Genomic DNA, 26171 nt, shown 5'->3' on the forward strand with positions numbered 1-26171 from the left:
CCACTGCCCAGGCCACTCTGCCGCACGTCCACACCCCTCAGGGGGCTCCTCCACTGGCCCACTCCTCTCTCCCCCAGCCCCCACTCCCTCTCCGAGGCCTGGGGCTGCACACTTTGGAAGGCCTGGGGGCTCGCGGGACTCTGCCCCTGCCTCCGCCCACTGCTGGGAGCCGCAGAACACCTGGCTGGGGAGCCCCGTCCATGACCAGAACCCCTCAAAGGCCCTGTAGGGCGGACACCGCAGCCCAGGCTCACCAGCCTTCAGAGCCCGAAAGCAAACCGAGTTTAAAACGCACATGAAAACCACCCAATCGTTTGTCACTTAATTTTATTACCAAATAATCCAAGCGCATTCTATGAAGATTAAAAACAAGGTAAGCAGCACAGAAGTCCCTCCGGGTCAGAGACGGCAGCCAGCAGGCTCCCAAGAGTGGGGAGGGAGAGGGGGTCTCTCCCACCTGCCCTCCTCCCCCACCCCACCCCCAACCGTCTGGGCGGCAGGGCACTCTGCTGGGGGCGGGCGGCATCCCCAGACGGTTTCGGCTTCTCTGCCACATTCCCGGCGAGTCCGCCGCAGTGGAGGGCAGTGGATGGCCGCTGTAGAGGACGGCAGCGTCGGGCTCGCCCCGCACCTCCCCGTCCTCCCCCCAGCCCCACATGTGAGGTCAAGGAGAAGGTCCTGACATCAGGCAGAGGTCAGAGGCCCTGAGAGAGGGCACCGCGAGAAGGTGGCCGAGCTGCATCCAGCCACAGTCAGCCTGGAGCCCCCAGAGGACCAAGCCAGAAGGCTTGTCTCTTAATATGACACATGTGTGCAAGTCACTGCCCACAAACCCAGACGGAAGAGAAAAGCGAGGAGAAGGCCGGCTGCATGGCTGCACCACCTCCTGTGGGGCGGGCACTGAGCTCCATGGACACCTTGGGTTTTCCAGCAGTGTTTTTATTGCAAAAATAAATGTGTCGTCACAATACTCCCGTGTCAACTGCCTGTCTCCCACCTTTGCCAAGCACAGCAGCCGTGTCGCAGAGGAAGGGGCTGGCAGCCCAGGGGACAGTGGCCAAGCCGGCCCTGGGCACCTCCTCGTGGGTGGCCTCGGCGCTCTCACACGCCCCACGGGGTCAGGGCTGCCCACCGCCCTCCAGCTGCATCTGCTCGGCCAACTGCCGCCCGATGGCCAGCAGAGGGCTGGCTCTATAGGCCGGACTGGCCAGCAGCTCCTGGAACCGCGTCCGTTCTTCCTCGCTGCAAGAATGGAGAGTGGAGGTCAGTGGGAAGGGTGGGTGTGGAGCAACCAGCAACCACAGGGCCATCCTCGGCACAGCCACCCCGCAGGGAGGGACACCAGCACAGGGCTGGTCCAGGGCTGGAGGGCGGGGTGTGAGGCAGGCTGCGGGGCTATGAGATTCTGCCTGGTAGGTCTGGGTGTGGGGGCAGATGGGTGTCTGAAGCCCGGGGAAGGGGGCACTTCAGGTAGGAGGGGAGGGGCTGCCCTAGGGCCTGTTGGTGGGCACACAGGCCCCTCATTCGCCACAACTGTGACAAGGAGCTGCTGTCTAAGGCGGGGAATGCACACTGCACACTCAAGACCTCACACAGCAGCTCCTCGCCAGCTTGGTCCCACAGGAGCAGGGGTGCTGGGCCCGGGGGTGATGGGGGTCTGCAGTGGGCCCACCCTTCCTGCAGAAGGCCCTGGGCCCTGAGTCCACGGTGGGGCTGCCTCTCTGTGCCCATCCCTAAGCCCAGCCGGCCACGTCACCTCCCCGAGGCGCCAGGGCCAGCTCACACCTCGGCCCTGCAGCCCAGCACAGCCATGGGTGACCTGGTCAGGTGCCTCTAGGGACATCTCTGCCACTGAAACTGAGGTGACCTGGTCCAGACCTCAGGGTGGCGGGCCCGCCACGGCACTGTGGCGAGGCAGGGTGGAGAGCCCAGCCTGTACCCTCCACAGGTGCGTGCCCAAAGACAAGGTCAAACCCCACCATGCCCCAGCTTTCTGTGCTGTTAACAGGGAGACTTTAGACCCCAACAGATGGCTGACTGATTGGCCAGGTGTCCACACTCCCAAGACACCTGGGACCCGGGTCCCAAGGGCGGCCCCCCAAGACCCAGCGGCTGCCCTCAGCACTCCAGGGGAAGAGGCTTCCTGGTCCCTGGAGACAGTCGTCCACGCCCCCCAGGCTGAGCCCCAACACACCAAGGACTCAGGTGGGGGAAGCCCTGGATGGGCCGTGTGGAGGCAGGCAGGACACCGGGCGTCCTTTGCGGGTGTGTGTTTGGGGACAGGGGGCAGGGCGTGCAGTACTCACAGGAGCTGGAGTCTCTGCACGGCACTCATCCGGCTCAGCTCGGCGGGCCGGGGCCTGCTGGCTACCCTGCTGGGGACACGGAGAAAGGGGTCAGCATGGCACACATTCGAGTCTCGACTGGAGGCCACAGTCTACACAGGGCTCTCGGCTGGCTTGGAAGGCTACAGGTGCCACGCGGCAGGAAGGACCTGGCAGAACGGGAACCCAGAAAACCTGTGAGTCCTGAAACACCACCTAACTCTGGCCTGCAGACCAGGAGCCCCCATTTCTTATTCATGTTCCCTCTGTTCCCTGTTCAGCTGCTCTGGGGCTACTTCATCCTGACTCCCTCCCGCTCCAGAGCTCCAGGACAGCCCCCAGACACTGTGGCCCTGTTCCTTTCACCACTGACCCCTCTCTGTGTCCACCACAGAGCTCCCGGAGGCCCCACCCTTGCCGATCCGGAGGGCCTGGTTCTCCCTTCCCCCAGCCACGCCCCCCACCCAGGAGGTGGCGCCTCCATGCTGGGAAGTCAGGAGGCCTGGGGACTTCATGCCCTGAATCTTCATCCCCATCTAGTTCAGGTAAGAAGGCCTCCCACAGCCTCTTCCTGCTCTGACAGTCAAGGGCCCCAAGGTGCAAGCACACCCCTGGGAGTCCCCTCAGGGTCCAGAGGCAGCCTAGGGTGACATGGGGAGGGTGGCAAGGAAAGGCAGGACCCTCACCCAAGCCTCAGGACACGTCCAGGGCCTGGCAGGCTGCTCACGGGAATGGCACGCCCCTCCCCGCTGGGGTTTTCCACTTTGGACAAAGGCAGGCAGGGTGGATTCCCGGAGGCCACGGGGGCGCAGGGAACTGACCCCTCCGTGCTCACCCCAGCGGCCCAGGGCGGGGACATTCACACCAGACACCAGCCCAGGTCCTGCCCACCCGCTTCAAAGGCTGGGGCCCCAGCTCACCCAGCACCTGGGTCTAGCTCTGCTGCAGGGCCGAGAGCACTGAGAAGCGACAAAGAGTGGACAGAGACCTTCCTGCCAGAACTGAAGCAGCTGCCCTTTCCCGAGACCCACAGAGCTGGAAGACGACCCTGGCCCTGCCAGCACTGGGGGCTGCGGCTCTGGGTGCTGAATGCCCTGGGGTAACCCTTGGGGAAGTTGCTCCAGCAGAAGTCTGTTTCCCAGAATGCAAGACAGGCCAGTGCTGTCCTGACAGGCTCCCTTCAGCTGGCACCCAGTGCCTGGGGATGCAAGTGGGCCCAGGTGGCTCTCAGCTTCAGGGCTCTTGTGCTACCCCATCCCTACCCCTCTGATGTGAACAAACCCTTGTGGCACCCACCCCAAGGGGACTGGGGCCCAAAACCAAATGGGACTCTCGTCTCAATCCACAGCACTGGTGGATGATTCCGAGGCCCCAAGGTCCAGGAAGCCCAGCTGGTGACAGGCGCCGGCTCCCAGGGTCAGGCCCCCCCGTGTCAGGCCACCCGCTCTCGTCCTCTACAACCTTTGGACCATGGGGGAACCACGTTCTCTAGACTCAACCCTTCTCCCTGGTGAGCGCAGCCCACTGGCAGAGCACCACCTGCTCTGGTCTTGGGCCCTCAGGCTCTCCAGGGGCTTGAGGGCCAGGTCAGTGCTGGGCAGTGCCACCTGTCGGGGGGAACACCCAACAGCCCACTGGGCCCACTCAGAACCTCGGGCTCTCCCCACACCACCCAGATGTGGGATGAACCTGGGGCAGCCCAGGGCCTCTGTTGGGGTATCCCAGCAGGTGACTGGACCCAGGCAAGGCACTTGGGGTCTGGGTTCCCAGGCACAAAGCTGCCCCACAACATATCCTGCCCAACTCTGATGCCGGGGGGAGCTGGGAGGGTGGGCATTCCTGCACCAGGCCCCGAAAGCCCTGCCCTTGTGAAGCAGGAAGAGGCCAAACACCCGGCCCAGCAGACCTCCGTGGCCTACCATCCCACTCCACCCTGCCAACGGGAGGAGGGCACAGGATGGAGGGGAGGGATCGAAGCCTGCGGCCTCGCAGCCCACCCCAGGGCCGAGCGTGGCAGGGCCCCTGCGGTCCTGGGCGAGACTCCGGGGCTACCCCCTGGGGCCCACGGCGGTGACTCTCCTGGGCCCTCCCCACATCCCTCCTTCCTCAGCTCACTCTAATCGTGACTGTGAGGGTAACAGATCCGTGGGAATCGCAAAGCCTAAGAGTGGTCTTGGGGACCCCAGCCTGCGGAGAGGGGCCAGGACTCCCCAGCCGTGGTCAGACGTCGGCACCCAGATCGTGGTCTCTTACACCATTTCCAGCGGAAGGGACTAGGCTCCCTGGAGGAACACTGACTCTCAGACAGGAACAGGAAATGCCTAGATGAGCCTGGAGCATCTTGTGCCCGAGGAAGGGACGTACTCAGAAACAAAACACAACAGCCCCCACAAATGGGAGTGTCGGGGTGGGACAGCAGAGCCAAGCGAGGAACTCCCGAGGGCCAGCGCCAGAGCCGGTTCAGCAGCAGAACAGAGTCGTACTGGATCACGGCCCAAAGCATAAAATAAATAAATACCCCCGGGGCCAGCCTGACGTAAACAAGTGACAGAGAAGGAAACCAGGAGGATCCACGTGGCTCTGCAGCTGTCCCGTCCTCAGAGAGGGGAGCGCCCCTCCTCAGGAGGGGGGCGGGCACAGTGACCTCCTTCCAGAGGACGGTGGGAGGTGGTGGCAGCACAGTGCAGACACCTGCCAGACTCGCCTGAGCCGGGCGACCACGGACTCGCCTGAGCCGGGCGACCACGGTCAGCGTCCACCATGGAGGTCACGTGACGGCACGCACCCTGACGGGACGTGGTGAGAAGGGCCCCTCCCCTCTGTGGTCTTCCCTGAGGGGCGTCCTGAAAAACGTCTGGCTCCTCCTCCAAACCGTCAAGGTTGTTAAAGACAGGAAGGTCTGAGAGACTGTCACAGCCCAGAAGAGCTCTGAGGGGACACGATGGCTGCATGTCACCTGGGGGCCTGGCTGGAGCCCTGGGGCAGCAGAAGGTCAGTAGGGGAAACTGAGGAGTCTGAACAGACTGAGCTTTTAGCCGACTATTATTTATGAATGAAGCTGGTTCCTGACTATGAAAAATGCACAGGCTGACGTCAGACGTAAGGAGAGCCGTGTGACTCTGGGCATCACCACCGTAACTTTTCTATCATCAAACTCTGCTCTAGAATAACGTTTACCTCGGCAGACAGCTCCTGGTGCCAAGAGGCGGTTGGGGGCGGGGTGACAGTGGCCGGGAGAGCGCCCCCCGCCCCGGCCGCCTCGCAGGGCCCTCCTCCGCTGAAGGCCGGTGTCTGCGCAGCCCTCTCCCCTCTGGGAGCACCAAGCACATTTTTTGGATGAGAAAACTGCAAGCAGGGTGAGGACGCTTGACCGGGTCACATTTTTGTTCAAGAACCAGGAATGGAATGTGCATTTCGGGCTCCAGCTCCATCACCAAACCTCAGCTCCGATGGCCACTCCTCGTCTGGACCCCACGCTCTGGGCACTCCCATCCCAGACTGGCTAGAACTGACCACCTAACTCTGCAGCCAAGGGGCCCTGAGCCTGTCACCCACCACCCCAACCCTTCCTCCTCAGAGGGGTATTCAGCAGGAAGAAGAATTATTTCAAAAAGACAAAATCAAAGACAAAGGAAATGATGAAGGTCCAGGAACCATGATAGGACAGGAAGGCCTCCAACTCCCCATTCGTCCTGAAGCCAAGCCACGGTCACACCTGGCTGGTGCACAGCAGGACACTCTTCTGCAGCACGGGGTCCCAGGGGAGCAGGACGAGCCCCAGGAGGAAGGCCCAGCCTGGGGCAGGGGGCTGGGGTGACAAGGGCAGTGGCTGGGCAACGGGTGGGAAAATGGAGCTGGAGGGACCCCCAGGCATAGCACCCGGCTGAGTGGCTGTGGGAGGCCATCGATGCACCACCGGGCACCCACTCCTGAGAAGGCCCAGGGCCCCCACCTCATGGTTGGGCCTGAGACAAGAGTGTCCCAAGTCAAGACGGGGCTCTGCAGGGTCAGTGCCCAGCCCGGCCACACCACTGCTCAGCCTCTCCTGGGACACGACACTCACCGTCGGGTAGGGGGCCGCCGGCCGCCAGCCTCCAGCTCCAACAGCTCAGGGAGGGCGTCCCTCAGGGGCTGCAAGTCCCCCACCACCACTGTGGCCCTCCGCCTCCTCTCCGCCTTGAGCTTCTGTTCCGCCAGCTTTATGGCTTCAATCTCTGAGGAAGAGGGACACAGGGTCAGTGAGAGAGGACCCAGGAGGATAAGTGTTCGGCCATGGACTTTAGCAGCAGAGGGTCCCGGCTCCCAGCCTGCATAGCCAGAGCTTAGCTGGGAACCCAGGGTGGGAGGGGGTAGAGGGGTGCAGCCCGAGCGACTTGCTCCCCTTAATCCTGGAGATGGCTGTGGAATTACAAGCCTGGGGAGACGGGCTGCAGGCAGAGGAGCTGCCCTTGGGGAGGCCAGGGCCCTGAGGCCTGGAGGAGGGGGTGGATGGAGGGGTGGGCAGACAGAGGGGCCTGCAGAGTCAGAGCAGCTGGTACCCTCCCCTCTGCCCCCCAGTCAGCTTCCTGGGGATGGGCCCAGAAAAGAGAAGTGGTCCCCATGGGAGGTGGTGACAGGGTGAAGGGTCCCCAACACTGGCCAGGTGCAAAGCAAGAGGGGTCTCAAGGGGGCTCCTGCACGATGTGGGGGCTGTGAGGAGGGGCAGGGGCACTGGCCAGAGAGACAGGGTGACAGGGCCCAGGTCCAGGGTGCCAGGTGGAGGGCAGGGCGTGGGTGAGCCGCTGGGTGAGACCGCTGTCGGCCAGCAGGGCTGTGGCCACCACACACGGAAGGGCCTCGAGATCTGAATTCCATTTTATAAGCAGTGTGTATTCTGAAACTGTTAATAAAACACGCTCTCAAGCACGTTGTCTCCACAGTGTGGTGTGCGGACCCGGCAGCTCACTAGTCTGTGTGCAGACCTTGCTCCGGGAGGCTGCCTGAATCTGTGAAAAGCGATTTGTTAATTGTTCTGTATTAGATTCCTTAAAAAAAAAAAAAAAAAAAAAGCTCTGCTTCTAAAAAGCTGGGAAATGAGGCTGTGATGGATCTGGGATGGCTGGACCACAGCAGAGACGCTCCCCGCCTCCCTACTGTGCGAGTTTTACTGGGCTATAAATAACCAGCTGCAGACTCTGAATCTCCTCTAAAAAAAAAACTGGAAGCACCTTCCCGACGAGCGGTCGGTGGACTGAGTGCAGCCAAGGGGCCAGGAGAAGCCAGGAGAGAGGTGACAGCCAGCGGCCTAGGCGGGCCCGACAGGGGACCTCTTCCTTGCAAGGGGATGTGGGTGTGTGGCTGCCCAGCTGCCCCTCAGGGCAGGTGTGAGAGGTGATGGAGGTGGGCACGGTAACCAGGGGAGCGGTGATGACACCAGACACAGGGCAGGCCAGGAAAACGGGGGCTGGACAACTCAGGACAGCCCACCCCGAGTGCGGGAGGTATGTGTGAAATGTGAGGGGTGCGTGCTGACCCCCACAGGCATCTCCAAAAGAGAGTAATTTCCAGAAACTGACCACTTGGGAAGCCTGGCAGGAGCAGCCCCTCCCAGCTAGCAGTCACCCCCAGAGGCCCAGAGAAGCCCAGCAAGGGCGAGCCAGACAAGCCCAGCAGGACACACCTGCCCCAGCCGCAAGGAGGCTGCCGCAGTCCAGGGGCCTGCACCTCACTCCAGAGAGCTGGGCTGTGGGACAAAGACCACCTTCCTCCGGGTCATTGGGCCCTGGCCCAGGCCACCCCTCAGTGTTGGGACACCAGGATTTAAAGGCAACGATCCAGGGCTCTCCATGCTGCCAGGGCAATTTATTCAGCTCGTCAAGCTGGTGCCTCTTCCCTGGGAGCCCAGCACCCAGGAGGAGTTGGGGGTCAGGGGTCAGGCAGGGGAAGGGACAGGGAGCTCCCTTCCTGGCTGGCAGGCCCAGCACCAAAGCTGCAGGGGACCAAAGAGGGCAGGGCAGGCCTGGCTCCTGGCAGGACACAGGACACCTGTTTGCCTACAGAGGAGCCAGCACATCAGCGTTTTAGGTTAGTAACAGGTGGGGTCCACCCAGCACACATCTGAGGTGTGCAACGACGGCACAACACGGGCACACGTGCCGGCGGGTCACTGCAGCAGCTGCTTCAAAAAAGGCCGCAGTTACCACAAGAAGTGTCCACAGAATCTGACAGAATTCACTGCCCACTCAGGATAAAGATCACAAGGAAACCAAGAACAGGAAGAACTTCCCCGATCTGAGACACTATCTACCAGAAACCGCGTCTCATACACACCAGACACTCTCTGGTGAAGCAGGCCACAGAAGGGACGGCGCAGACCCATGCTGACCCAGCCGAGCCCAGGTGAGGGCGACTCCGAGCCCGGAGTGGGCGACACGAGCAAGCAGCTCCTCCCCCCATCGCCTCAAGCCTGCCGCAGTGCCAACAGGGCCTGTAGTCCATGTGGTGCCCAGAAGGTCAGGCAAAGCTCCCTGGAGGGTCCATCCACCCTGGTCACCCTCCCCTGCTTCCCTGCCTGCATCAGCTCACCCATAACAAACAGAGCTCAAGTGAGCACTACCGGCTTTATGCCCCAACGTGGCCTGAGGTTACTGACCCTGAGCAAAGCAAGCTCACAGGACAGTGACCATGGGCCCTTGGCTCCCAGAGACTAGAAACAATCCTCACCCCCTCTAGCTGCTGCAGTAGGAAGAGAAGACATAAAACAGAGACTGGAAAGAGAGGTAAAACTGTCTCTATCTTAAGTATTGTAGCACGATCGTTTATGTAAAACATTCTACCAAATCCACAGGATAATTACCAGAACACACAATTTTAACAAGATCAGAGGGTACAGAGTTAATAATAATTAATAAATGATAATATAATAATACATAGTAAAAACTGGAAAATGAAACTTTTGTGAATTCCATTTATAATAGCTTCAAAAACTATTAGCAATAAGCTAATGAACAGTTAGCAATAAGCTTATCCAAACAAAAAAAATCTAAGACCTCTACTCTGAAAATCACACAACAGGATGACAGAAATTGAGAAAAATTTACATGAAAGGAAATGTACAAACTAGGTTTCAAAGAGGCAGAGGAACCAGAGATCAAATTGCCAACGTTTGTTGGATTATGGAGAAACCAAGGGAGCTTCAAAAAAATTCTGCTTCACTGACTAAGCTAAAGCCTTTGACTGTGTGGATCACAGCAAACTATGGAAAATTCTTAGAGACTGGAATATCAGACCACCTTACCTGTCTCCTGGGAAACCTGTATACGGCTCAAGAATCAACAGAAGAACCAGACATGGAACAACTGACTGGTTTAAAGTTGGGAAAGGAGTATGACAATGCTGTGTATTGTCACCTTGTTTATTTAACTTATATGCAGAGTACACCACACGAAATGCTGGAAGAATCATAAGCTGGAATGAAGATTTCCAGAAGAAATATCAACAACCTCAGATATGCATATAATACTACCCTAAGGGCAAAGATGAAGAGGAACTAAAAAGGCTCAAGAGGCCTTGATGAAGGTGAAAGAGGAGGGTGAAAAAGCTGGCTTAAAAGTCAACATTCAAAAAACTAAGATCATTGCATCCGGTCCCATCACTTCATGACAAACAGATGGGAGAAACAAAGAAAACAGTGGCAGATTTTATTTCCTTGGGCTCTAAAATCACTGCAGATGATGACTGCAGCCATGAAATTAAAAGACATTTGCTCCTTGGAAAGAAAGCTATGACAAACCTAGACTGCGTATTAAAAAGTAAAGACATTACTTTGCCAACAAAGGTCCATACAGTCAAAGCTATGGTTTTTCCAGTAGTCGTGTAACGATGTGAGAGTTGGTTGACAAAGAAAGCTAAATGTCGAAGAATGGATGCTTTTGAACTGTGGTGTTGGAGAACTCTCGAGAGTCCCTTGGACTGCAAGGAGATCCAACCAGTCCATCCTAAAGGAGATCAGTCCTGGGTGATCATTGGAAGGACTGATGTTGAAGCTGAAACTCCAATACTCTGGCCACCTGCTGCAGAGAGCTGACTCATTTGAAAAGACCCTGATGCTGGGAAAGATTGAGGGCAGGAGAAGAAGGGAATGACAAAGGATGAGATGTTTGAATGGCATCACCAACTTAATGGACATGAATCAGAGCAAACTTTGGGAGACAGTGAAGGGCAGTGCTTCATTGACTATGCCAAAGACTTTGACTGTGTGGATCACAATAAACTGTGGAAAATTCTGGAAGAGATGGGAATATCAGACCACCTGACCTGCCTCTTGAGAAACCTGTATGCAGGTCAGGAAGCAACAGTTAGAACTGGACATGGAACAACAGACTGGTTCCAAGTAGGAAAAGGAGTACGTCAAGGCTGTATATTGTCACCATGCTTATTAACTTGTATGCAGAGTATATCATGAGAAATGCTGGGCTGGAGGAAGCACAAGCTGGAATCAAGATTGCTAGGAGAAATATCAATAACCTCAGGTTTGCAAATGACAAGACCCTTATGGCAGAAAGTGAAGAAGAACTTAAAAGACGCTTACTCCTTGGAAGGAAAGTTATGACCAACCTAGATAGCATATTAAAAAGCAGAGACATTACTTTGCCAACAAAGGTCTGTCTAGTCAAGGCTATGGTTTTTCCAGTGGTCATGTATGGATGTGAGAGTTTGTGAAGAAAGCTGAGCGCCGAAGAATTGATGCTTTTCAACTGTGGTGTTGGAGAAGACTCTTGAGAGTCCCTTGGATTGCAAGGAGATCCAACTAGTCATCCTAAAGGAGATCAGTCCTGGGTGATCATTGGAAGGACTGATGTTGAAGCTGAAACTCCAATACCCTGGCCACGTGATACGAAGAGCTGACTCATTTGAGAAGATCCTGATGCTGGGAAAGACTGAGGGCAGGAGAAGGGGACGACAGAGGATGAGATGGTTGGATGGCATCAGACTCAATGGACATGGGTTTGGGTGGACTCTGGGAGTTGGTGATGGATAGGGAGGCCTGGTGTGCTGCAGTTCCTGGGGTTGCAAAGAGTCGGACACGACTGAGCGACTGAACTGAACTGAAGGGCAGAGGAGCCTCGCATGCTGCAGTCCATGGGGTCAAAAACAGTCGGACACAACTTAGTGACTGAACAACAACAAAAGACTAAAGGAAAAATTACCATGTCCGTGGATGAAGACCCGGCCTTGTTAAAACAGCACTTCTGAACTGATGCACGGGTTCAAAGCGATGATCCATAGGTCACTACTGCACCAGGTGGAGGTGGCGGCTTTAAGACGTTGACCAGCCTGTGATCAGAGTCACACGGGAATGCTAAGAACCTGGACCCCCCAAAGCGGTCTTGAAACTGAGGGACAGACATAGGACTTCCTTGTCCAACCCCAGGACCTGCTTCACAGCTGCAGCTTCAACAGGCTGGAACCGAGGAGGGTCAGTGAGCAGAACCATGGTGAGAGGCGTTAGCTTTCCACAGACATCAGGATGACTGCGCAAGGAGAGAGTGTTTATGACAAACACTGATGAAACGCAAGGAAAGAAAACCCTGAACCAGTGCTTCATATCACAGACAAACATAAATCAAGATGGATCAGAAATCTAAATATCAAAGCTAAAACCATAAAGTTTTCAGAAGGGTAGGATTTATCGTCCTGTCTTGGGACTGGGCAGTCTCCTTAAACAAGGCACACGCACGCGTGCACACACATATGAACGTGCTCACACACTAAACATGCAAAGAAAAGAGACAAAATCAGTGTCCTCAAAATTAGACTTCTGTTCAGTTTAAAAAAAAAAGTGTTGAGAAAATAAATAGGCAAGTTACAGTCTGGGAGAAAATTATCTGCAAAACACATTTGAGGAGACTGACCTCCAGGACAGAGGATTCCTGGAGCTCAATAATAAAGAGCCCTCAGGAGCCTCGGGAAACAAGGCCTGGGCGTCAGGACGCCCCAATGGGCAGCAGCAGACGAAACGCCCATTCACCACAGTGACAGGCACCTCACGCTCAGCAGAACGGCCAGGACTGCAGGACTGGCGTGCTGGAGGGGCTGTGAGCAACCCCAACTCCCCCGCGCTGTCGGGGGCGTAAGCGTACAACCACAGGAGAGGAACGTCTGGGAGCTGCTTGTAAAACTAAACATACACCTGCCCTATGACCCAGCATTCCATTCCAAGTGTTTACCCAGGAGAAATGAAAACATATGTCCACAAAAAGACTTGTGAAGAATGTTCATCGCAGTCTATTCACAGCAGCTAAAAAGAGAAAAGACACCAGGTGTCCATCCACAGGAAAGTGGATACCAAGCAGTGTGTCCACATAAGGAAACACTTCTCAGCAACACACAGGCCCAGACCACAGCTCCACCCAGCCCAGATGAGCCCAACGCCCAGCTGAGCAGGAGAACCCAGACACACAAAGACTGCCCTTACCCGACGTCCAGAGCAGCGAAGCCTGAACTCGACCTGAAAAGAGCAGACGGAGCTGCCTTTGGGGGCGGGGCCCGGCCGACGTCCCGAGAGGACTCTGATGTGTGCGCGCGCACTGGCCCCAAGTCACCACACAGCACACTGAAGGCCCAGGCCACCACATGCAAACGTTACCTCAAGATCAAAACTAAAACGAACCGTAAACAAATACTGACCTCTAGCAGAGTTACTAGGGAGAAAGTGTGCTCAATCTGTAATCCACTTTGGAACATACAGCTAAAACAAGGGTTGGTGGCTGGACCAGACAGACAGACAGCCGTGATAAAGAAGTGATGCGCTCATGGTAAAGTCTGGATGGTGGGCAAATGGGTGTCCACTGTAAAATTCTTCCCACTTTTCTGTACAAAACTTTTCATAATAAAGTACTCAGTGAAAGAAATCTGGGAGCTGTAGCTAAAGCTACAGTCAGAGGCTAACATTTAGCCTTTTGTTCAAAAATAAATGACTAAGTCACTAAAACAAACCTGGAGAAACCAAGAACAGGGTATTAAAACAACAGAAACTAACAATTTAGAAAACAAAACAGGAGACGACAACTAAAGACAGGCATTCCTGGAACAGATAAGACAAAATCAATCAGAAGAGAGAGAAGGGGATACAAATAAAGAGTAATAAAGAGGTTAAATAATGAGAAACTAGCAACTCTGCCAATGAAGGCTGAGATCTGATTAGATGGTTTTATGGGAAAATGAGTGAGTGACCAAGATTAGCTCAAGTAGTTAAAAAAAGGCCAACCGTCACAGAAGAAAACTTAAACATCATCAGAGAACTATAGCCCAGAATATTCAGGGGTCCAGTGGTCCCGGCCTATTAACTTTCCAAATCCATTTTACAAAGAATATTTTGCACAACCCCATGCTACAGACCGTGGAAAAGAAAATGCATGAATGGACATTTCCTTAAGACACATCCAAAAACTCAAAGAAAACTTAAAATTAACAATTATGGATGAAACTGATACATTTCTCTAAAAATTTTGAATTTATTAAACATATAATTTGTTTAAAACCTTCAAGGAAAAAAATAATGCTGGTCATATTTTAACGGTGTGAGAACATAAAAAAACATTTCAAAGTAGTTTTAAAAGTCAGCAAAATCAGACTAAAAAGATAACTGTAAGAAAAAAAAACAACAAAACAATGTTCACAAGAAAACCTTCAGAAAAACACCAGCAAATATTCAGCATCATGAAAAATAAGTATATTTTCCAAAATTATTAAGAAGAAACCCACCCTGATAGGCAGGCCAAGGCACCCCCATAAGAGGGCGAAGGCCGGGGTCCCTGACCTCACCAGTGGGTGAACGGCAGCTTCTGCCAGGGACCCCGAGGGCCACATGCAGGCCGGGAAGGTGATCTGAGAAATTTCGTGTCATAAATCACCTGACCCTCAGGCACTCCCTCTCTGACGTTTTACCCCCGAGAGTGGGTGACACTCCTGGTGGGGAGTGAGGTAAGGCCGTGCAGACCCTCGCATGGGTGACAGGGCCACCCCGCTGCCATCTGCCTGTTATAGTGCAGGCTGCCTCCTCCAGGGCCCGGACCACCCAGAGGCCGGGTTCTGAGCCAGCCCAGGACAAGGGTCCACTGGGGACGGGACAGGACAGGACGGGGAAGCTTACTCTGCAGCCACCGCTCGCGCCTCAGCTTCAGCTTCTCCTTCTTGGGCAGAACAGTCTTGGCCTCAGCACCTGCCAAGAGAACACGTGTGAGCAGGACAGACCAGGAGCCCAGGTTGCGCCTCTGCTCAGGGCGCCCGCCGCCGCGCCTGGCCGTGGCTGCGGGACACCCGAGACCCAGGGGCTGCAGGCCGCCCGCACACTGGGCTCTCACTGGTCTCCCCAGAGACAACACACACACCCAGCGGGTGCACTCTCCAAGATCCAATGGCCGCAGACTTCCGGCATCTAAGTAGAAGCTGAGAGGACATACGCTTGTCAGGGTGGCCTACGGCTCAGTCAGTTCAGGGAAGCCAGGACTCCCACGGGGCTCCCACCTCTTCTCTAAGTCACAGCCCACACCCACAGCCTCATGCCTAACCTCTGCCCGTGCCCCAGGCTGACCCACTCTCCTCCCCACTCACCCTGGCCCCTCATCCCTAGCAGGAAGGGCCGCCAGTCACCCGGGGCTGGTCAGCGGGCTGCAGGTGCCCAGGCAGGGAGGCGGGACAGAGGGCCTGCACGGCGGGGCCCACGCGGGTGCCAGGCTACAGGGGTGAGGTGAGGACGGCTTGTCCGGGAGGGGAGCTGAGTAAGGGGGGCGGTGGCAGGAGGCAGAGGGTAGCCTTACATGGGGACCTCGGACAAGACTCAAGCCGGACACCTGTCCCCAAAGGTCCAGGAAGCCACCTTTCTGCCCGAATCCCGTAACTTCTCTAAGATTTTGAAATCATTTCAAAAAAAAGAGTCTATGACACATGGAGACTGATGGAATCCTAAGTCTGCAGCCTGTGATCAAGGGACAAGTTGGCAGGTGGGTCAAGCCCACCCTGTACCACCCAGGACCCCTTCTCAGCAGCCAGGACCCCCGACTCACACTCAGGAAACAGGTCCCAGCATGCCGACCCTGTGAGGCCCAGGCGTTGGGGAAGGCAGGGTGACCAACGCATACCTCCACATCGGCTGCTGTGAAACCTGCGCTGCAGAACCGTGAGCATCTTAGTGATGCTTCAGGTGAGAGGGTCACTTCAAGTGAAAACTCACTGGGACAGAAGGAATGGCCGATAAAGCCCAGCCCGCTCCCTGGGGAAGCACGGCTCCTTATAGAGACCTGAGCCCAGTGACTTGAACCCAACCTCAGGGCTGATCCAGAGGGTGGCCTGAGGGCGGCCCTCCCACTAGGAGGAGGAGGAGGGCGGGGACTTGGTGCCAGGCTGGACGCTTCCTGCCAACGTCTCCCCCTCTAACCACCTGTGTCCTGTGCTGTATGCAACAGGCCAGCAACCATCCACTTTCCTGCCCCGTGATTCTGACCCCCACTGCCTGCGGGGCCCTGGAGGTCCCAGTGCACCCAGCTCCTTGGCACCCCAGGCCTGTCCGGATGCATCCTCATGCAGCCACGCCACAGCCAAATCCTCCTGCCTGTGGCACCAGCCAAGAGCCCACCCAGAGCCAAGAAGAGGCACTGAGAAACATCTGTCCTCCTCCTCCTCCTCCCACTGGCCCAAGGGCCCAGCCCTTCCCTTGATGCCATGCAGGCAGAGTCCTCCGGGCTGGATCTGACTGCCCTTCCCAACTTCCCTGTCAGGCAGAAAGGGCTTGACCAGACGACAGCAAGACGAGCCCAGCAGTGGCCTTCCCTGCCTCCAGCTGCCAGCAGGCCCAACGCAGTGGCCTGTGCCCTCCAACTCACTGGTCGAGCACCCAGAACACAGGCCCTGCCAGTCAGGGTCAGGGTGTCCCCAGAAGCTGTGGGCTCCTCCCCTCAGGGCCTCCCCATGGCAAGGAGGCAAGAGCCTGGGCAAGAAGGGGAGGCGCGCAGAGCTTGCGGCCACAGAGGTCACAGCGCCTCCAGCAGCAGGCAACCAGCACCACAGCCAGGACCAGGACAGTGTGGTATCCTCCAGCCCCCAGACCCACACACGCTGCTGTCCACCGAAGACCTCCAGGCCTCCCCTCCGCATCCTCTGGAGGTCAGGGGGACCGAGGGGAGAGCCAACCACCACCCCTCCAACCCAAAGCGGACCCCACCCAGGGCCGGATGCAATGGATGGCAGCTTCCTCTCAGCCTGGACACCTCCTATTCCACTTGGAGAGGAGTGAGGAGAACTGGATTCTGTCACAGCCCTGACCTCACAGCTGCAGGAAAGGTGGGGAGGTCTGATGGGGAGCTTCAAGCCCCTCTGGGAGGTGCTCAGATCCTCCAATGCCTGAGGTCAGCCTGCCCAAGCCTCTTCTCCTCCCCCAGGCAGGACAGGCCTGAGGACCAGATGCAGCACTGCTGCCCTCTGCTGAGCAGCTGCCTGAGTTTCAGAGGAGACCGTGGTAGCCGGTCAGCAGGGGGAGCTCGGCTACAGAGAGAGGGAAGGTCAGGCACAGAGCTCTCTGCCTGGGGCCCCCGGGAGACAAGACAGGAGCCCCCAAAACCCGGTCCCTCCACCGCGACCTCCAGGCCAGCAGGGCCACTCACCATTGTCACATCCCCAACTTCTCCGCCCAGAGCCCCTGCAGACACGCTGCATGGCCACCTCCTCTCTCTGGTCCTTCTGCTCCTGCGTCCCCGACCAGGCCTGTCCTCCACCTGCTCATGCCTCCGCTTGAGTCTAGGGGTGGGACTGTCCAGCCCAGGGTACAGAGGACTGGGGACACCCAGGCGCTTATCTGAGCACAGAGCTTGTTTCCTGCATGGTCGCAGTGCAAGGGAATATAGTACTAGAAACAGAACTGGCCAGTGGCACCCCATGGGAAGAGGACGTGGGAGCCCAGAAGGGCCCCAGACCTCTACTGGCCCTCCAGTCCCCGGTCCCCACCCAGAGCTGAGTCCTGCTGGTGGTGGGTGGGGGCGGTCTGCAGGGTGGGGAGGCCCATCACCTCAGAACCCAGTGCTTCCCCCTAGGAGGCTGAGCCCCTGCCTGAATCAGAAGGGGGCAGTCCTTGGCTGGCAGGGCTCCCAAAGGAAGCCCTGAGAGAGATGCCACCAGCAAGGCCCACCAGCCCCCCTACCGTGGGGTCCACCAGCCCCACTGAGTCCAGGCTGCAGGGGAGGGGGCACAGCAGACCCCGGGGAGGGGGGCACCACCAGTCTCTGGGACCACATGACCACAGGGCAGTGTAGCACGTGCCCACAGGGGCCAGGGAGCTGGACAGTAGAGCTGCCTGCCCCCAGCCCGCAGTGAGGACGCTCTCGTCCAGGTGGACAGGTACCCTGCCTGCACGGCCCAGCAGGTCACAAGCAGAGCTGAGTCACTGGACACCACGTTCCCCATGACCTGTGTCTGCCCTGGCCACCACTCCAGCTCAAACCCAGGGGGCTGCCAGGCCCAGCGCCCAAGGGAGCCAAGGCACGGGTCAATGCGGAAGCAAGTCTGCTGCTGCAGAGGGAGGTGTGGGCACAGTGACAGACACCTGCCACTGGGAACCAGGCGCCTCGGCCTGCAGAGAGGAGGCCCACTCAACGGGACGTGTGGCCAGTCAGGCCCACAGCTTCCCCATCCTAAGGCCAGGCCCAGGCACCGTTCCCAGTATTCCACAGTTACAGACTTGTCTCAACCCCAACACAGAAATAAGGCCTGGTATTACCCCGACCCCCAGCGGGAGGCTCCTGAGCACACGGCCTCAGGCCGCCCACCCACCTTCTCCACCCTCGGCACTGGGGCTCTCGGGGCTCTGCCAGCCGCAAGGCCACAGGCACACAGCCCGCTGCTGAGCTCCAAGCTCTGGGCCCTCTCCTCCTGCCATTCTCCTTTAGCTTTCTGTACACTATGACTTTTTTTTTTTTCAAAAAGGCTTCTGACTGGGGAGAGACTGCTTTCCAAGAGCCAGCCAGTCCCCGTCTTCTGCCTCCTGGCCCTGCATGCCAGCCCCTCAGACTATAAGAGACGTTCTCCTCCGTGGCTCCTTCTCCTCCCTGACCAGCCCATAGAAGAAAACACCTTCCTTTCTTCTCTCCCTGCCCCTCTAGCACCCCTGTGGTTTTCAGGCCATGCCACTCAGATTTTAGTGTCCCCTCCACCTCGAAGTGACACCTCATCTTTCTGATCAGCCACGCTCCCCGGGCAGCCCACGCTGTCTGTGGCGGCCTTTCCGACAACCCCTCAGACTCAGCGTGAAGGCTCAGGGTAACTGAGTGTCTTCGGCGCACTGAGACAGTCCTATGAGCACAGGCTGTCATGCCCACAGGCACGCGCCTGCGCTGCCACCTCAGAGACAGCGACCAGGACCACGAGGACTGATCAGGAGACCCAATGACAGCCCATCACAGCTCAGGACCAAGAGGACCCTGGGTCCAGGAGGAGATGGGCACTTCTGTGCTCCCATAGTTGAGAGGCAGGACCCACTAGGCTGTGGGCCAGTATCCTAAACCTGGCAGCATCAGAGACTTCTGGAGGGGTGTGTGAAGACAAGGTTCGGCAGGTCTGGGATGGGGCCCCAGTGGTCCTGGTGCCGGCCCAGGCCTCCCCGAACTGGGTGCAAAGCCTCAGACCCACCCCACCCACACGGTGCACGGGGGAAGGACAGCAAGAGCTGAGACAGCACCGCAGCTGTGCCAGGGGCGGGCCTGCAGTCACTCCCAGGGCGGCTGCGTGGCTCTGAGCTCGGCTACGTTGCCCCCCCGCCCCGCTGGTGCCGCAGCCTCGTCTGCACAGGATACAGTGCGTGTGCATCAGCCCCTCACCAGCGCGAGGCTGAAGGGGCCCGGACGAGTCCCGAGCAGGCCCACAGCACACCTGCCCAGCAGACGCCACGCTCGCCTGACGGACGCAGGTAACAGATGCTCAAGATGCAGCGCCAGCAGAGCATGGCCGTGTCCCTCCACTCCCTGCACACCTCTCAGGGACGCCAGTGACAGCACGGCTTCTCTGCTGGGTCCCCTGAGCCCCACATGGAGGTCCCACTACAGGGGGGTCAGAGGCAGTGCTGGGTTGTGGGCTGTTCCCTGCGGGACCCACACTCTCAGGTAAGTGGGGATCCGTGTGCTGTGCCTCTGTGGACATGGCTCACAGCGAGGGGACGTCTGTCAGCTGCCGCAGGAATGCGAGCCTCCTGTGGCAGGAATGCGAGCCCCGGACGGAGGTGAGATGTCCGAGTGCCACGCTGAGCGCCAAGTGCCCAGCACTTGCCAATGGACAGAGTGAGAAAGACAGAGGTATGCAGGAGGGCAGGGACGGCAGCACCCATCGGCTCCCTGGAGGACTAGCTCCCTCGGCAACTCAAAAACCCTGGAAGAGTTTTTGCCCAAAATGATAAAGAGCTGCTCTCCATAACACATAAAAATTCTTCATGATTAAGAAAAGTGATCAAAACTGCCCAGTACACAAACCACAGGAGAACCAGTTAACACACAAAACTGCTGGATCGTGTGCGTCACCAAAGGGGCCTGAGTGGCCGTGACCCCAGACCCTTCCTGCCCTCCCGACGGCAAGTGCCCATGGTACCCCCCGATCCCCACCCCTGAGCACGGGCAAGTACTCGGGCAGGACGCAGCCAGAGCTCTGCAGGATCCAGCCCAAGAAGCAGCAGGAGGGTCTGAGGGTGAGAAGATGGCGCTGAAAACACACCGCTCTGGGAGCCGGGATTACTCCGGGCTGGAGCCAACAGAGCCAGCAGGTTGCGACTCCCCTCATCTGACCTAAGCTGGGAGCTTCTGAGGTGAGGTCTGCCTGGGTCCCCTCCTCCGGGGAGGTTTAACGCCATGAGGACGCCAGAATCAGGACCACAGGGAGCCGCACACACGAACCTCCCCATGCTCACCACCCACAGCACTGCTGCTCCTCCTCAGACGCTCCAGAGGCCCAGGTGCTCACCACGCCTCTGAGCTGTCATGAGGCTTGGGCGAAGCCTGCACACGGTCACGGGATGTGACCTGCACACAGCAGTTTTTCTGTTTTTCTCTTGTTAATCTGTCTTCTCTTAGTCTAACCTGCAGGGTCCTAGCTGAGAATCTAGGAGGGCAGAGACGAGAAGGCTTCCCTCCCTACAGTCTCAACGTACAAAGAATAGCAAGGAGATCTGGATAACTCTCCAGTGAAAAAAAAAAAAAATCCAAACCAAGCTGCAAACAACACGATCTCACAGGAAACACTCAACACAGGCTTACCTGTGAAATAACTACAACTTACAACTCCAGCAGCAGTTCACAGACTGTACATGGAAATTCAGAAAAATAATGCTGAACACCGGAAGCCCTGCCCTGGAGGCCAGAGTGCTTCAACAGGACTGAGGACGCTTCTCTCAATCGCTCAGCCGTAAACACGCAGCTAGCATAGGTGGCATGAAGGCTTCACCTGCCGAGAGCGGACGAGGTGTGGCTGCCCAGGGCAGGAGAGCCGCCCCCTGCTCCAGGACCAGCCCAGACAGGACACCGGGCTAACAGTGTCACAAAGCCCGAAATGGGGGGCGTGCAGTCGGAAAGACCTCTCCCCACGATACAAAAGGGAAGGAAGAGGGGCTTGGGGGCCACAGTGCACCCTGGATCCTGCCTGAGGCGTCAGGGAGACAGGGGCTCCTTCTACTTTGCTCACCTGCAATAAGGTTATTACAACCGACGTGTTCAGGTATGCTAACAGCCCTGTAGGCATGTATGTCTTTTTTTTCTAAGAGCCCTAAGAAATACAGACTAAAGGATTCCTGACGGAAATGCTGTTTGCCTCAAAATAGCCCAGCGCTGTGTGCTAAAGGTGGGAGATAGGCACATGGAATGTTTAATACCATCTTTCTGTTCAGCACATCTTTAAAACTTTCCACTAAAGAAAAAACACCTCTTGGGCTTCCCTGGTTGTCCAGTGGCTAAGACTCCATGCCCCCAGTGCAGAGGGCCTGGGTTCCATCCCTGGTCAGGGAACCAGATCCCATATGCCACAAGTAACACCGAAGCAGCCCAATAAATAAATAAAAGCACATATAAGGTGCACAGGGTGACCTGAGCTGCGCTCCGGCCTATGCCTGTGGGCATGTGGAAGCTCGCCTGCACCGAAGCTCCCCACCCCGAGGTCCATGCTGTTCGCTCTCAGCTCTCACCTCTCCTGATGGAGGTGACGCTCCTCGTCTCCACATCCAGCTGCTGCACCAAGGCACTGGGGTCTATCGTGGTCCCAGCAAACACATCAGCGTTCAGGCAAGCCAACTCCTGAAGAGGCAAGTCAGGAGACTTAAGACTCGCTCTGCAGCTTCAAGACCCCTCAGCAAGGGCCAGACCCTGGCTTCTCCAGAGCAGGAGCTGGAGAGGAACCCGAGGCCCACCCCCACCCCAGGCCCCAGGACTCTCAGGTCACATGCTCCTTGCAGCCTCAGCTCATCCCCCACCCCCCAACGCCCGCGCCTGGGCCTGGCTCCAGCCTCGGGACCATCTGAGACTAGACCCAGGATCAGTAACAATTACAAATCACAACATTCAGGAACCCCCAAGACGGGACCCAGGTTTCCTCCCAAACCTCCCACCATCTTACTCTTCCTGTCATTCATGGCTGCTCCTCCACCTCCACACTCTCCCAGCAATCTCTGGGTCTCTGACCATATTCATCCCACACCGAGGTCTCACAACCCTCCAGGTCACTCTGCCTGGCACACCATGCTACCCCAGACCCCGCCTCCGAGGCCCGGCCACCTCATTCAGGTCCAAGCTCCAGGACGGGGGCCTTGGAAGGGGCGTCAGTAACCCGGCAGCTTAGGCACAACCTCTGAGCAGACACTGGCCAGGCACCACGCTGCCCTGGCCTGGGGGCAGCTTCCAGGAAGCGGCATGATGGCAGGTTGGAGGCAGTGTGAGCTCAAGGCTGCACTGGCTCAGGAGTGACCAACTGCACTCGCAAAGCCTCCAGTCCCTGCTGAAGGTGGGACTGAACTGTGAAGGCAGCCTCCCAGCCACACAGGCACACCCAGCGGTAAAGGGCAAAGGTTTCTATGGCCACGGGGGCTGAAGCACAATCTGACAGTAAGAGGCTTGCGCTGACCCAGGCTGCCAGGCTACAACACAAAAACAAGAAAACATAATAGGCAGACAGGAGGGTGCACACTGGTGCAGAATGGTCTGTTACACAGGAGCTGAGCTAGGCCAGGGAACAACCGAGATGATCTGCAAACACCAGCACTACCGAAGACAGCCAGCTTTCAAGAACAACAGAGCAGGACACACGCAGAGAGACTGGAAACAAGACCTAGGCAACAGAAGCTGTGTCCGAGGGGCCCACGTGCTGGACTTGGCAATGACCTCATCTCAGCCACAGGACTGAAAGAGAGCATGTCTAAAGAACCAGGGAAGTACGATGACAATGTCTCATCAGAGAATACCAAGAAAGAGACAGAGCCATGACCAAACTGCTCAGACTCCCCTGAGCTTTTGAACCAAACCCTGACATTTCACAACACCCAAAGGACAAGCAACAAGGGAAAACAGGAGAAACTATTGTTACAACAATTAAAAATTCTATGCTTCCAAGGGTAATATCAAGAAAATAAAAAGACAACCCACTGAAGTGGAAAAAATATTTGCAAACCATATTTATCTGATAAAGTTTAGTATCCAGAATATATAACTCTGACAACTCAACAGAAAGAGAGACAACAACTTTTAAGTGAGCAAAGGACTTGAAAAGACATTTCTCCAAAGATAAACAGCTAACAAGCCCAGAAAAAAAGAAAAAAAATTCAACATTATTCATTATCTCTTCAGTTCAGTTCAGTTGCTCAGTCAGGTCCGACTCTTTTAGGGAAATGCAAATCCAAAGAGTGAATACCACCTGACATCCAGCAGGATGGATATAATCAAAAAGACAGACAACAACAATTGCTGGTGAGGATGTGGAGAAATTGGAGCCCTCATGTATTGCTGGTGGGAATGTAAAATGGTGCCGCCATTGTGGAAAGTAAACTGACAATTCATCAAAAAGCTCAACTTAGAATTCTGTACATCCTAGCAATTCTGTCCCATGAATCCACAGGAAAATTAGTGCAGAGCAGCAGCATGACAGCCAAAAATTAGAAACAATCTATCCACCAACTTTTGAATGGATAAACAAAATGCAGAGTGGTCTGGTTTATTCAGACACTGGAATATTTTCCAGCCATAAAAAGAATGAGGACAACAGAGAAATAAGTGCTAGGAAAACAATGCTATAAGAACAAACCTCAAAAACATGTTCAGTGAAAAAACCCTGACACAAAAGGCCACATATTGTATTAATTCCATTTATATGAAATGCCCAGGAGAGGCAAATATATAGAGACAGAAAGCAGATTTGTGGTTGCCAGAATGACTGATGCTAAGTATGGGATTTCCTTTGGCGGTGACAAAAACGTTCGGAAATTGGTAGTGATGGTTGCACAAATCTGTGAATATTCTTTTTAAAATGCCCAATGAATTGTACACTTTAAATGGATGAATTTTATGGCATGAATTCTATCCCAATAAAGTTTTATGAAAGCCAGGGCATTGATGCCAGATCCTGGGATCACACATCAGCTCCTCCATCAGCAGCTGAATGCCCTTGGTAGTTCATTTAAACTCTCAGTTTTTTTCCCTGCAAAATGAGGGCTGGGACTGTTACAAAGATGTAAGGTGACTGGCACATAGCAAATGCTTAACAAACATGGTTGTTTTCTTCAGCATTACTGACCCAAAGCCATGGTTCCCACAAACCAAGAGGATTTTGTCCACTGTCCAAGTGTTGGCCCCTTGACTACAAACACCAGTAAATGCTTCCAGGCAGCTCCAGGGTCAGCACCTGGATAAACAAAACACGGTCTAACCACACAGTGGAAGGTGATTCCACCATAAAAAAGAATGAAGCATTGTTAAACATCACACAACCTGCGTGAGAGCTGAAAACACTGTGCTAAGTCCAAAAAACCAAACTCAAAGGCGGAAACCTACACGACCCCATCCATGTGAAACGTACAGACACAGGCAAAGACGAGCGGCTGCTCAGGGCCGGGCGGGCTGAGGGGACCGTCGAGGCAGGGGATGGGGGACAGGGAGGGAACAGCTCCAGGGTACAGCATGATCCCTTCAGTTTGCTCTTCCTTTTTTCTTTAATCCTGGGAATCCCCTTTCCTTTCCTTGGAGCGCAGCTACGACGTAAAGGAATATTTACCTTTTTCGCGCAGATTTCTAGAAGTCGAGGTGGAAGGTTTCTGGTTCTCCCTCGCATAACTCCAGACGCGGAGCAAATCAACCTCTTGCTCCGAGCCTGGCGGTCCACGGAGGCCACGACACTTCGTGGACCGGGAAAGCTCACAGACCGTGCGGCAAAGCCCGCCGAGGGCGGTCCTGGGGCCGCAGGGACGCTTCGGGGGGCGGCAGGGGACCCTAGGGCCGCACCGTGTGGCGCCCGACTCCGGCCCGCGGCCCCCTTCTTCCACCCGCTCCCCCTTCCCACCCCTACCGCCCGCAGTATCCTCAGCTTACCTTCCCCGCGACTCCACCAGTCGAGGCCTGCAGAGGGGCTACCTCCCGGGCGGGGGACGCGAGGCCGGGGGCTGCCTCCCCCGTGGGCCTCACGGCAACCTGGTGCACCCGGGCCCTCAGGCTCCTCACTTTCCCCATCTTCCCAGGGAAGACTCACAGCCGGCTGGAAGCCGCTGGGCTGAAGCGGCACACGCTGCCGGAAGCTGGTCCGGCACTCTGACTGCCGGGCGGAAACAGGAGTCGCGATCCTGCCCGCGCCGGCTGTTAGGCTTCAGAGAGGAGTAGGGCGGGGCCACAGAGGGGCGGGGCTGCGGTGCAGACGGCGGGGTCCTGGGGCGCCTGGCCCCGCCTTCGGCCCCGCCCCGCCGCCCAGGGCAGGTGTGGTTGGTTAATCCCACCCTCAGTGTGATCTGGGGAATGATGAGTTAGAACGCTGGAGGAGATCAAGTGTGAAGTACACGAGTGTGTTTGCTTGTGCCTGTCAAAAGTGCCCTCGGGGGAGGAAGAGAGCAGAGGACTGAAGGCTGCAGGCACCTCAGAGACATCATGCCAGGACTTATAGGGGCGACTTCACAACATGGATCTGGACTGGGGCTGGAGAGAAATGTCCCTGGAAGAAGCCCCAGAAGCCAGCTCTCAGGTCCGGCGCTCCCACCCTGTCTGTATTCCTGCTATCACCGCCTCTGCAGGGCCAGGGTGGATGTCTGACCAGTGCCCGCTAGACCAGCTTTCTTTGGCTAGAACCTGTTGCCAGCCTGCGACCAAGCCTAATGGAACTGCTGGGGAGGCTTCCTGGAGCGTGGAAAAGGCCGAGCCCACCACCCAGTCATATCCCCACCCATCTGGTGGCACCTGCAACTTCTTTAAAGTGTGTCAGGAGACATTCTCTCGTTCTGCAGCTCTGCTAGGCCTAAGGAGTGAAAGTGAAAAAGTGTTAGTTGCTCAGTCATGTCCAACTCTTTACGATTCCATGGACTGCAGCCCGCCAGGCTCCTCTGTCCATGGAATTCTCCAGGCAAGAATACTGGACTGAGTAGCCATTCCCTCCTCCAGGGGATCTTTCTGACCCAGAGGTCTGAGCCAGGGATCGAACCCAAATCTCCCACATTACAAGCAGATTCTTTACCATCTGAGCCACCAGGGAAGCCCTGATCTAAGGAAGACACAGAGTAATGACTGTTGGGTACACTTAGGGCCATGGTGCATGCAGACACCACGCTAATCCAGCTGGCATCCAGGAACGACCTCCTGGCAGCCAGTGCCAAGACACTGGGAG

The 26171-nt window shown here is 56.5% G+C and overlaps 1 protein-coding gene across 2 annotated transcripts; it reads right to left on the reverse strand.

Moving 5' to 3' along the window:
* Window positions 1-325: 325 nt before the first annotated feature.
* On the reverse strand, window positions 326-25159 carry SLX9 (SLX9 ribosome biogenesis factor). Of its 2 annotated transcripts, none has more exons than XM_014479197.2 (6): window positions 24896-25159; window positions 21511-21619; window positions 14458-14526; window positions 6388-6538; window positions 2307-2375; window positions 326-1242 (listed from the first exon to the last, which is right to left on the reverse strand). In XM_014479197.2, the coding sequence occupies exons 1-6, from the start codon at window positions 25031-25033 to the stop codon at window positions 1119-1121; spliced, it is 660 nt and encodes a 219-aa protein (XP_014334683.2). In that variant the 5' UTR covers window positions 25034-25159; the 3' UTR covers window positions 326-1118. The 2 variants fall into 2 exon arrangements, with proteins under 2 accessions (XP_014334683.2, XP_005899034.2); XM_005898972.3 differs by having other exon boundaries at window positions 327-1242; window positions 2307-2372; window positions 24896-25157.
* Window positions 25160-26171: the final 1012 nt, after the last annotated feature.

The sequence above is a fragment of the Bos mutus genome, chromosome 1 (genome assembly GCF_027580195.1).
Source record: "Bos mutus isolate GX-2022 chromosome 1, NWIPB_WYAK_1.1, whole genome shotgun sequence".
Taxonomy (NCBI): domain Eukaryota; kingdom Metazoa; phylum Chordata; class Mammalia; order Artiodactyla; family Bovidae; genus Bos; species Bos mutus.

What these genes read in the sequence shown, in the direction of transcription:
- SLX9 (XM_014479197.2), bottom strand. Translation starts at nt 25,033, where the DNA reads ATGGGGAAAGTGAGGAGCCTGAGGGCCCGGGTGCACCAGGTTGCCGTG. An exon ending in CGTCACCTCCATCAGGAGAG is followed by an intron (nt 14,527 to 21,510) that starts GTGAGAGCTGAG and finishes TTCTCTTGGCAG; the next exon opens with GTGCTGAGGCCAAGACTGTT. An exon ending in GCGCGAGCGGTGGCTGCAGA is followed by an intron (nt 6,539 to 14,457) that starts GTAAGCTTCCCC and finishes CCTCTTCCTCAG; the next exon opens with AGATTGAAGCCATAAAGCTG.